At 34.2% G+C, this 13603-nt stretch overlaps 1 protein-coding gene across 1 annotated transcript in view; it reads left to right on the top strand.

The window, feature by feature from the left end:
- The window catches only part of LOC100371298 (vacuolar protein sorting-associated protein 54-like), a 76676-nt gene that overhangs the window by 18521 nt on the left and 44552 nt on the right, over positions 1–13603 (top strand). Inside the window, exons 7-11 of the mRNA XM_085495673.1 lie at positions 6261–6360; positions 8454–8596; positions 8835–8958; positions 11901–12008; positions 12865–12923. Coding sequence (XP_085351799.1) covers positions 6261–6360; positions 8454–8596; positions 8835–8958; positions 11901–12008; positions 12865–12923 — 534 coding nt within the window. The remainder of the gene's footprint in view (positions 1–6260; positions 6361–8453; positions 8597–8834; positions 8959–11900; positions 12009–12864; positions 12924–13603) is intronic.

Raw genomic sequence — 13603 nt, 5'->3', positions numbered from 1 at the left:
CCGAGGGGTATAATTTTTTCACATACCCATAAGTATACATCAAATCAGTAGTTACCAGGGGATGTGTTAGTTAACAAAAATCCGACACCTGAATGGTGGATTTGAATCTATAGGGTGTCATAACCTTAATATCCATCCGTGGGGGGGGGGGGGTGTGAATAAAAACTGGAATGACCCATAAGCCCAGGGGCCTGAACATGTAAAATCGGAAAAAATTTTGGGGGGTTTAAAATTGTAACCATCTTCCCAACCTCAAAAAATTATCCAAATTACATTTTTCATTCACAGCGCTGGTCTCAGAGAAATATTACATCTTTTTGATTTCCACAACGCTTTTTACAATGAAGAAACAAATATGTTCATAAAAATACACACATTTTATTACAATACTATTTACATACCGTCTGAAATTACGATGCAAAAATGGGTAGGGTCTGTGGGAAAACTGTCAAAGGCAAGATCTTTATCATTATCTTCATTGTGGAATGTTTTCAATCATACGCAAACTCTCGATACAAAGTAATTTCCGCCATGGTGTGTTTCATCATGATTTGACCTGAACAACTTCTTTGACCTAACAGGTCGCGTCTTTCATTAACCAATCAAAATGCTGTGTTGTACAGACTAAGTTTTCCGATTATTGACGAAGTAATTTTTTCAACGCAATGCGGAAGTGAATTGCCACGATGTTAAAATGCGATCTGATTTCGACAAAAAGCGGTGATTTTTTTTCCCTAAAGTTGATTTACTTTTTTAGAAAGGTAAACTGAGGGTGGAGGAAGTATTTAAACTTTTCACGGTCGCCAACAAGTCATGTCGAAGAATAGTTTGCTCGTTGACATCCCATTCACAAAGGTCTCAATGGACACCATTATTCGGAAAAGTAAAACGATGTTCAGTGACCAGGTTTCACGGTCACATTTTTGGCGTTTCTAAAGCTACTACTCAAAAAAAATATGGATTACTTCTGTAGTATATTCACTTTTATTGTACTTGTGTGATGACCCTTGACCTTATCATAGTTAGTCATTTGAGACGCCCCCCGTTGTGTCATCACCGGAAGCGCTGTCCCAGCACAAACCTGTGTCACAGTTTCATTCTTACTTGTTTGGTAGACATTTTGAAATTCTAAATGATTACAAATCGTTGCAAACCTTGTTTAATGAAGCAAAAGGTGTCCCAACAATGACATCATCGCGAGTCCAATGATGGAATCTTACATTATCCGCTTATGAGTCGATTACCACTGCAAGATCAACCGTGCAACATTCCTATACCTACTGATACCGTGTTACTGATGGAATTCCTAGACACATCACCTGTAACGTCAGAGGATATCAAACGATGGACAGATCGTGATCCAGTATTATCACGAGTTCGTAGATTCATTACTAACAGTTGGCCAAATACAGTGTACGAGAAATCCGTTGAGCCAGAACTCAAAACATAAAACCGAATTGAGTGTTCAAGATGACATAGTTCTATGGGGCAGTAAAGTCATTGTGCCGCCACAAGGACGATCGCATATACTAGAAATGTTACATGAATCGCACCCAGGAATAGTTCGCATGAAAGCATTCGCTCGAAATTATGTATGGTGGCCATATCTAAATGATGAAATAGAGACTACTGTTCGCAAATGCAGTACTTGCCAAGTTAATGCGAAATTGCCCGCACCTATACCAATGCATCCATGGGAATACCCAAAAGGACCATGGGATCGCATACATAATTATTACGCAGGACCGTTTCTTCATCAAATGTTTCTAATCATCACCTGTGCATATTCAAAATGGATGGAAGTATTTTCGATGAAATCCACGACAGCTGAAGCTACAGTAGAGAAACTACGTATTGTGTTTGCACAGCATGGATTACCATCTACAGCCGTATCCGATAATGGTCCACAGTTTGTTAGCCATGAGTTTAAGACATTCATGCGAGCGAATGGAGTTAAACACATAACTTCCGCACCATATCATCCTGGATCCAATGGTTTGGCAGAGCGATCTGTACAAACATTCAAGGAAGGGATGAAGAAGTTGAATAAGGGGAGTATTTCATCCAGAGTATCACAATTTTTACTCAAATACCGGACTACACCACATTCCACAACAGGAAAGTCACCAGACATATTACTGTGTAGAAGAAAGTTGAAAACTCACCTTGACCTACTTCAACCTGATGAAGCAGCGAAAGTGCGACGTGCACAGACAACTCAGAAATTATGGCATGATACACACTCGAAAGGGAGAGAATTCTCTATTGGAGATACCGTATTTGCTTATAATTTTAGATCTGGTGTACGTTGGTTAAATGGCATAGTCATTGGAAATGAAGGTTCTTCTTTTATAATTAAATTACTTGATGGATGCACAATAAGACGCCATGCAGATCATCTCAGAAAGTCAGTGTTAGATCTTAGTGCTGATACCAAGTTAGATTCATATAGTGATAGTGAAATAGTCAGTAGTGATTCCGTTTATTCCAACCACTACACAGATTGGTGTACCCAAAATCCCTGATAGCATAATTCCAAAATCATCAGATTTAGGAAATTTCCCTAGTACACCAAAACCTGTTGAGTTACGACGTTCAACTCGAATTAAAAGAGCACCAGAACGTTTAGATTTGTAAAATGTTTATTACAGTCAGTAATGTGTTCTTACTTTGAAGTTACAAAAAAAAAAAAAAAATGTTTGAGCAACCTTAATTTTGTATTTCAAAGCAAAATCAGAGCAGGGAAGGTGAATGCTGAAGATTCACTAGCGAGGGTGATTTGTGCTGGAAAACCTCTCCCCTCTAGTTAGGTTAATTGTTATTTATATTGTTGTAACTTTTGAAGTTTCTTATTGAAGGCAAATTGCAGAACTCTTATGCACACAACTAGCATTTGTATGTATTCAAAAGCTTAAGGAAGGGGAAGTGTAGTATATTCACTTTTATTGTACTTGTGAGATGACCCTTGACCTTATCATAGTTAGTCATTTGAGACGCCCCCTTAACGAGTGTCGTCTGCGCCTGGAAATGCCCACCATGTTTGTAAGCTCCGTAACCAAAATAAACCTGTTACTGCCTTGATCTTGTGTTTCTTGTGTGGATACATTACAACTTCAGTATTGCAACATCTGGATTCATCGTGAGTAAATAACAGAATAGAAAAGGTGCGAACCATGTTCCGTACGTTCGCCGGCCATGCACTCTGAAATTAATGCGAGTTTTCTCATAAAAGCAGGAACCAAACCACCATACCAATCACGATTATTATGCAATGAAATACACTTTTTACATGCATATTTTAATAAATGTTATCGACGCCCGGTAAAAACACCCTGGGCCTATACTCGGGGATGCCCACAACTTGTTAAATGTCTAAAACAGAGGGGTGGGCTTATACTCGGGGAAGTACGATAGTAGTAGTACCGATAGTATGCATGTGATAAGTGACCTGTCATTTTTTGCCAAAGTAACGTGTTCTTTTATTTTACATTACTTAAAATCTGCACAGAATTTGCATTTGATGATGTATTTTGTGAACTATCAAAAACAAAATGTTGACAAAATTGCACTTCATCATTTGTCAGCAATGAGAAGGCTGCCTTGATGCATATACAATTTACTTATTGCATTGAAAAAAAAAATGTTGTAGCTTACATTTACAATGTTGACTTCACAAGTTAGCTTTGTATTCAAAATTTCAGATTTACCAAGACTTACACATAAAGAGACACACACACACAACTTCTTCCTCAAAGCCAACGTTGAATTGATGTTTGTTATGAAACACATGATTAGTTCATAGTCAACACATCATGAGGCATGATTGGGTAACTCTAACTCAATGAATAAAACTACATGAATTCGGAACTACAATAATGATAAAGCAAAGTCAAAGATACCTCAGGAAACATGTGACTTTTATGCTGAATAATAAACTATGTATACAAAAACATGTCATGATTTATTTTGTGACCTTGTGTATGGTCTTGTCATGGTAATCATTATCAGGGGTTTTCGGTTGGCCATAAATAAATATATTATGCGGAAATGTTATACCAGCATTTAAAAAACTATACATTTTGTACAGTTAACGATAATACATTGCACTGTTTTCGCTATTTTCGCTGAAGGGATGATTCCGTGAAAATAAAATCTAGCGAATATACTTTTTTTCTATATTTCACATTAAACTCATCAAAAATCAGTGAAAATAAATTCCATACAAAATGCCCAAAAAGCCTTTTCAGCGAAAATTAATTCCAGCGAAAATAAAATATTCCACAGTATTTGATTTGTTCATTATTTTGTATTGTGAGCAAATCTTTAGAATGAAAGTATCTTGTACGTTTTCTCGGCATGGATGAACCTTATTTGTACATTTGAAAAATTTTAAATGACACTGAAAGGAAAATTGGTCATTGCAGGTAAATTTCACCAAGGCTCACTGAATTATTTAGATAGCATCTCTGGAGCCAGTACACACATGACTAATACCATTGTATTGTTGCCTTGGCATACTCTGAGAAGATCGAAGCTGGCAATTGGAAAAGTACAATTATTGATAACCTACTAGATAAAGGGCAGTTGTTCTAGCATAAACTTTATTCTAACAGGCATGCTGGAGATTCTAGTATATATATACATGTCACTGACTTGAATACCAGCTTCTCACTTTGCCTATCAATTAGTGCTTTTTACTGAAAATAATTTATTGTAGATATCTAGCCCACATAGTAGAAATGAAAGTGATGGTTACATGGCCATTGATGGACATACAGTTCTTGTAATTTTTGATAACCTAATGCAAGTTTTTATCCATATACAACACGTGTTTTGAACACTTTAACTGGACACTTAATGTGATACCATTTGAAATGACCCAATTCCAAGTTATCCACTTCTCAAACATTCAATTACAATCTTACAGCACTTTTCATTGACATTTGTGTTTCAAGAAGAGAAATTATTGTACAAAGAATTTTGAAACAAAACAATCATTTCAGGAAAGTACCCCCAAAAAATTTACAAAGCGAGAGACATTAAAGATAAGAAAAAATTACAACTCACTAATGAAGCGGGCTTTGTGACAAGCAAACAAAAAGGAGTCTTAAAATGAAAAATGCAATGTACAGATGGGAACGCAAAAGTTAATAGAAACCTAAAATTCCTGACAAATGAACCTATGTGAATATGAAAATTGTTACATCATTGGTGAAACTAAAACCAACCATTGCCATTATAAACCAACTGCTTTTTAAGTATCATTTCAAAATTTCCTCCAAATCTTTATACTAGAAATGATGAACAACAAATATAACATCAACTCAATCACAACATTTTATATTATTTTAAACTTTCAATACACCTTCACTGTTCATTTTCATATACTTCTCAATACAATCACATCCACTAAATTCTAATTTGATGTACCGGTACAGTTCATTTATATGATGGGGACTATGTCATTGTCAATCTCTCATTTTAAATGCTTCTTTTATCAATTTTATTCTTCCAATACCCCTCAGTACATTTTCTAATAGGTACATGTAAATACACTATGAAATAAAAACTCAATGAATAAAGTAAATCTAAAAAGGAAATATTGTAGTATTTGTCTCAAATCAGTGGAGATTGGTGGAGTAACCAAAGCCAAGTCTGAGAGTGTATCGTCAATCTTCTATGTATGTTATTGGCAATGTGCTGATCCATACAATTAGATTTTTGTTTTTGTAGCTACATCTACTACACCTTTCAATTGGTGTCAAATATCACTCATTTGGGACTACTATAACTGTAATTTCTCCTACTCAGCACAAATGGATCAAGATCAGGATCAGTCATTTCTATTCTTATCAAGGCCATTAATCATTCTGACCCTGTTTCTATCAGATCACAATACATAAAGCACTTAGGCAGGCAAACAGGCAGTCAGGCGTGATTATGCTCTTCCTAAGTTCTCTGTCATTGCTTGTTACTTGTTATTTCTGATAATTATTTTCTTTTTGTTATCATTAAAAATTAATTTCTACCACAATATCCATGAAACATCAAATTACTAAAAGTTAAACCCAGTAAATATTTCCCTTTGTATGGTATGGCTCCATATAACAATACATTCTTTTAGTCATATTTTATTGCAGATGTATGACTATTATGATGAAACATATGCTAGTGCAATTTAATTTTGTGATATATCTGTAACTTACACGTTACTTGACATGTATTGTGTACTTGACTACATGACTTTTTGTTTGTTTTAGAGAGAAAGTCAATAATATAGATAGTATTTTAGTGAAAGGATCTTTAGAAATTCTTCAGTTGCGGATAACAAGGGCTAATTATGTTAAACTTTATAATAAGGTAAGAATGCATATATGTTCTATATGAATATGCCAATAGTCACTTGCTCAACATACCCTGAATGTTTTATGGTTTTCCTGAGCTTTTGGTATCTTTACTATTCTTAACAATATATAGGATAAATTCTCTTTAGAATGGGGGTTGATCTGCTTTAAAATAGGGCTTGATTGATTTGGGATGAGGGTTAAACTGCTATATGATAAGGGTTTACCTGTTTTAGGATAAGGGTTGATCTGCTTTATAATAAGGATCTATATGGGATCAGGGCTGATTAATATGGGATGATGGTTGAACTGGTTTGAGATAAGGGTTGAACTACTTTAGGATAAGGGTTAAACTGCTTTGGGATAAGAGTTGAACTGCTTTAGAATAAGGGTTGATTGATTTTGGATGAGGGTTGAACTGCTTTATGATAAAGGTAGATCTGTTTTAGAATAAAGGTTGAGCTTTCGGATTAGGGTTGATTGATTTGGGATGAGGGTTGAACTGCTTTAGGATAAGGGTTTATCTGCTTACAATAAGGGTTGATATGGGATGAGGGTTGTATTGGTTTGGGATAAGGGTTGAACTGCTTTAAGATAAAGGTTGATTGATTTGGGATGAGGGTTGAACTGCTTTATGATAAAGGTTGATCTGTTTTAGGATAAAGGTTGTACTGCTTTTGAATCATGGTTGAACTACTTTAGGATAAGGGTTGATATGGGATGAGGGTTGAACTACTTTGGGATAAGGGTTGAACTGCTTTTGGATAATGGTTGATCTGCTTTAGAATAGGGGTTGAACTGCTTTAAGATATGGGTTGAACTGCTTTAGGAAAAGGGTTGATTGATTTTGGGATAAGGGTTGAACTACTTTAATATAAGGATTGATTGATTTTGGGATAAGGGTTGATCTGTTTTAGGATAAAGGTTGTACTGCTTTAGAATCATGGTTGAACAACTTTAGGATAAGGGTTGATATGGGATGAGGGTTGAACTGATTTGGGATAAGGGTTGAACTGCTTTGGATAAGAGTTGAACTGCTTTTGGATAAGGGTTGATTGATTTAGGAAGAGGATTTAACTAATTTAGGGTAAGGGTTGAACTGCTTTAAGATAACAGTTGATTGATTTGGGATGAGAGTAGATCTGCTTTAGGATAAGGGTTGAACTGCTTTAAGGTAAGGGTTGATTGATTGGGGATCAGGGTTGAATTGCTTTAGGATAAGGGTTGATCTGCTTTAGAATAGGGGTTGAACTGCTTTAAGATATAGGCTGAACTGCTTTAGGATAAAGGTTGAACTGCTTTTGGATAAGGGTTGATTGATTGAGGATGAGGATTGAACTAATTTAGGGTAAGGGTTGAACTGCTTTAAGAAAAGGGTTGATTGATACAGGGTGAGAGTTGAGCTGCTTTAGGATAAGTGTTGATTGATCAGGGATTAGGGTTGAATTGCTTTAGGATAAGGGTTGATCTGCTTTAGAATAGGGGTTGAACTGCTTTAAGATATGGGTTAAACTGCTTTAAGATATGGGTTAAACTGCTTTAAGGATAAAGGTTAAACTGCTTTGGGATAAGGGTTGAACTTTAGGATAAGGGTTGAACTGCTTTGGAAAAAGGGTTGACTGATTTTGGGATAAGGGTTGAACTACTTTAGGATAAGGGTTGAATGATTTAAGATCTTTGAAATCAGGGTTGATTTGCTTTAAGATACAGGGTTACATGTATCTACTTTTGGATGAAAAAATTGAAGTGCCTTGGAATGGCAGTATATGGTTGCTGGGCTAACTATAACTATTTAAATGATTTGGGATGAGGGTTGTACTGCTTTAGGATAAGGGTTGAACTGCTTTAGGATAAAGGTTGAACTGCTTTTGGATAAGGGTTGAACTGCTTTTGGATAAGGGTTGATTGATTTGGGATCTTTTAGATTAGGGTTGATTTGCTTTAAGATACAGGGTTATCTACCTTTGCGGGAAAAATTGAAGTGCCTTGGAAAGGCAGTATATGGTTGCTGGGCTAACTATAACTATTTTGATCTTGGGGAATGTGATTAATTTTTGGCAAACAAATAGTTGAAGACAAATATTTTTTTTCTTTTTGGCTCTTTTGCAGTTGAAATTAATGGCAACTGTTCATCAAACACAACCAACTATTCAATTACTACTCTCAACATCTGAGTTTGTTGGTGCACTGGACTTGATATCAACAACTCAAGAAGTTCTATCTCAGGAATTAGTAGGCATACAAAGTTTTAGGTGAGTTATGCTGTAACACATACAACCATATTTGTTAGTATTCAATCAAATATGGCTGACTATTACCCATATGGTGTAAGATAGGCCTAAAAGGCCATTTTTATTGTCATGTCATATTGGGTACACAAAAGTTGCCAGCAGTGGCTGTATTTGTTTTGTTTGATCAAAGGGCAAGCTTATTTTGGAATGACTTGGATATGAATTCTGTCTTGTTTTAGTAGCTTTTTCTTCCTTCCAGACATTTAGGATCACAGCTAGCAGAAATAGAAAAGCTTATAGATAAAATGATACAGGAGGATTTCACTCGGTATGCTGGAGAGGATTTAAATAGACCAACAGATGAACTCTTTGTATTTGAGGAGGTATGTACAATATCTTCATTGAAGTGAATGATGTCCCTAGCTCAGATGTCACACACCTGTGTCGACTGCAAGTGGACTCACTCACACTTCAATATGTAAACAAATATGTCAGACATTCCTTACTAAATTCTGCTTTATTTGGCAGAATTTTTGACAAGCATCAAGAACATGAATGGCAGTGAGCATTGTGTAGTTGCTTTGTATGTAATTGGTTATGTTATGGGTTTGATAATTCATCACCCTGGCTGCACCTATGTGATTAACTTGCATGTTCCTTCAGATGTGGCTAAAGTTTATATATTTCCTGGTCACTGCCTCAAAGAGGGAGTCAACTCTGGATGACATGTATTTTCCATTGTATTCTATAGAATACACACAGTATTGTTAATATTAGAAATGCTTTGCCATCATAGGCTTAACACTTTATGCTTGTTGTATATTGTATTCTACAGGATAGTCCAAGTACTATAAAATTAAGAATGCTTCGCCATCATAGGTTTAACACTATATAACTGGTATATGTTATATTGTATTCTATAGGATAGCCCAAGTACTATAAAATTAGGAATGCTTCGCCATCATAGGTTTAACACTATATAACTGGTATATGTTATATTGTATTCTATAGGATAGCCCAAGTACTATAAAATTAGGAATGCTTCGCCATCATAGGTTTAACACTATATAACTGGTATATGTTATATTGTATTCTATAGGATAGCCCAAGTACTATAAAATTAGGAATGCTTCACCATCATAGGTTTAACATTATATAATTGGTGTATGTTATATTGTATTCTTTAGGATAGCCCAAGTACATGTACTATAAAATTAGGAATGCTTCGCCATCATAGGTTTAACACTATATAACTGGTATATGTTATATTGTATTCTATAGGATAGCCCAAGTACTATAAAATTAGAAATGCTTCACCATCATAGGTTTAACACTATATAACTGGTATATGTTATATTGTATTCTATAGGATAGCCCAAGTACTATAATATTAGGAATGCTTCACCATCATAGGTTTAACACTATATAACTGGTATATGTTATATTGTATTCTATAGGATAGCCCAAGTACTATAAAATTAGGAATGCTTCGCCATCATAGGTTTAACACTATATAACTGGTATATGTTATATTGTATTCTATAGGATAGCCCAAGTACTATAATATTAGGAATGCTTCACCATCATAGGTTTAACACTATATAACTGGTATATGTTATATTGTATTCTATAGGATAGCCCAAGTACTATAAAATTAGGAATGCTTTGCCATCATAGGTTTAACACTATATAACTGGTATATGTTATATTGTATTCTATAGGATAGCCCAAGTACAATAATATTAGGAATGTTTCACCATCATAGGTTTAACACTATATAACTGGTATATGTTATATTGTATTCTTTAGGATAGCCCAAGTACTATAAAATTAGGAATGCTTCGTCATCATAGGTTTAACACTATATAACTGGTATAAGTTATATTGTATTCTATAGGATAGCCCAAGTACTATAAAATTAGGAATGCTTCGTCATCATAGGTTTAACACTATATACCTGGTATATGTTATATTGTATTCTATAGGATAGCCCAAGTACTATAAAATTAGGAATGCTTCACCATCATAGGTTTAACACTATATAACCGTCTGGTATATGTTATATTGTATTCTATAGGATAGCCCAAGTACTATAAAATTAGGAATGCTTCACCATCATAGTTTTAACACTATATAACTGTCTGGTATATGTTATATTGTATTTTATAGGATAGCCCAAGTACTATAAAATTAGGAATGCTTCGCCATCATAGGTTTAACACTATATAACTGTCTGGTATATGTTATATTGTATTTTATAGGATAGCCCAAGTACTATGATATTAGGAATGCTTCACCATCATAGGTTTAACACTATATAACTGGTATATGTTATATTGTATTCTTTAGGATAGCCCAAGTACTATAAAATTAGGAATGCTTCGTCATCCTAGGTTTAACACTATATAACTGGTATATGTTATATTGTATTCTATAGGATAGCCCAAGTACTATAAAATTAGGAATGCTTCGCCATCATAGGTTTAACACTATATACCTGGTATATGTTATATTGTATTCTATAGGATAGCCCAAGTACTATAAAATTAGGAATGCTTCACCATCATAGGTTTAACACTATATAACCGTCTGGTATATGTTATATTGTATTCTATAGGATAGCCCAAGTACTATAAAATTAGGAATGCTTCGCCATCATAGGTTTAACACTATATAACTGTCTGATATATGTTATATTGTATTTTATAGGATAGCCCAAGTACTATAAAATTAGGAATGCTTCGCCATCATAGGTTTAACACTATATAACTGGTATATGTTATATTGTATTCTATAGGATAGCCCAAGTACTATAAAATTAGGAATGCTTCACCATCATAGGTTTAACACTATATAACTGGTATATGTTATATTGTATTTTATAGGATAGCCCAAGTACTATAATATTAGGAATGCTTCGCAATCATAGGTTTAACACTATATAACTGGTATATGTTATATTGTATTCTATAGGATAGCCCAAGTACTATAAAATTAGGAATGCTTCGCCATCATAGATTTAACACTATATAACTGGTATATGTTATATTGTATTTTATAGGATAGCCCAAGTACTATAATATTAGGAATGCTTCGCCATCATAGGTTTAACACTATATAACTGGTATATGTTATATTGTATTCTATAGGATAGCCCAAGTACTATAAAATTAGGAATGCTTCACCATCATAGGTTTAACACTATATAACTGGTATATGTTATATTGTATTCTATAGGATAGCCCAAGTACTATAAAATTAGGAATGCTTCGCCATCATAGGTTTAACGCTATATAACTGGTATATGTTATATTGTTTTTTATAGGATAGGCTGAGTACAATAATATTAGGAATGCTTCGCCAGCATAGGTTCAACTTTCTTGAAGTGTACAGAGAAGAATCAGCAACAGCAATTAAAGCAGTTGTTAAACAGGTTGGTAATATGATATATCCAAGATTGTGTTTTCATGACAATCAGCATTTTGAAGAAAAAAAGCTTGCAATAAGATATTAAAACTCATTAACAATTATGTACAAAATAAGCTACATTTGTAGTCCACTTTCTGACAAAGTCTTAAAACAGGGACTTATTTCACCTCTGTGCCTACATGCATTCATGTGTGTGTGTCTATGCTTGCATTCATTTGCACCTGTATCTCAGACATGCCTGGACTTCACTCATACATAATACATTTTCAGATACATATGAATGCACATTTATTTTATAATCTTATTCAAGATAGCTAAATGGCAGTCATTTTAGTGCTAAAAATTCATTAAAATCAACCATTTCTGTTATTCAGATTCCAGCTCTCAGTTGTGTATATTTTGTGTGAACTTGATACATACATGTACCTTGATGCACTTGGCCATTTCGTGTTAATGAATGGTGTTCTAGAGCCATGATTCTGACATGACTTCACCAATCATTTTCAAATTTCACACATGCTGCATTTTGTTCATATTAAAATCCAAGATAGCCAAATGGCGTCAATTTTAAAATTTAAAAATCATCAAAGTTAAGAATTTCCATCATTTTTGAACTGGATCTCAGTTGTGTATAAACAAATGTTTAAACTCCCTTGAAGCATTTTTTTTTTTTTTTATATCAGATTCAAAATCAAGAATTTCCACCATTCTGATTCATGTCATATCAACCTTTATGTTATACTTCAGTCAAGTTCTGATTAAAATGACTGGTCTCAGTTTTGTACAACGGCAACTATGTCATATCAATGACTTGTCAGAATAATGTGAATACATGAATAATACTTTAATTTGTATTGTAGACTGTTGTAAACTATGTGTCCACTGTGGATGATATCGGCACTGATAATAACTTAGGAAGGTAAGTTAATTTTTACCTTGCTTTTTATGTTAATGATGGAAAGATATATGAGGTTAAAATGTCTCATCATTGTCAATTGTCTCCAGCTATTTCTGGCAGTTACAATAAGCAAAATATTATTATCTCACCAGTTTCAAACTTGATATGGCATTAAACCAGTATGAACTCTCAGCCAAGTTCTCTATCATGCCAGGACTGATTTTATACAAATTTAGTACAACATTTGTATGTTGATTTTTTAAAAAAACCCACCAAAGCCATTCCTGATTTGGTATTTATGTCCCTCATGGTGGATTACTGATATACGTCACTTCGTGTCACCACTACATGTCTTGGTCATGCTTTCACATTTAATGTATATTGTATACAAGCCGGTTTAGTGTTTTACAGGAGAAAATAATTAAATAAGATTTTTAATATTGAAAGTGGTATTGGTTATTACAGTATGAAATGGAGGGGTTTTCTATGGGCTCTATTATAAGCACATTTCCAATAAAAGCATACACAACACAAAATTGGATTTCTTGTATACTGGGTAATTAAAATGTGACCTAATTTGACTGTTAACATACATCTGTCATTTATTAAGTACATCAGTACCACTGTCATCATGTCACATTGTGTTTAATATAGAACCCATGGAACGTATACAACACATGTGTATAATAAACATATAGTAC

Source organism: Saccoglossus kowalevskii, chromosome 2 (assembly GCF_978046115.1).
Source record: "Saccoglossus kowalevskii chromosome 2, keSacKowa6.1, whole genome shotgun sequence".
In the NCBI taxonomy this organism is placed as follows: Eukaryota; Metazoa; Hemichordata; class Enteropneusta; family Harrimaniidae; genus Saccoglossus; species Saccoglossus kowalevskii.
Note: the sequence above shows the minus strand (reverse complement) of the source record. Positions and strands in the feature narration are given on the sequence as shown.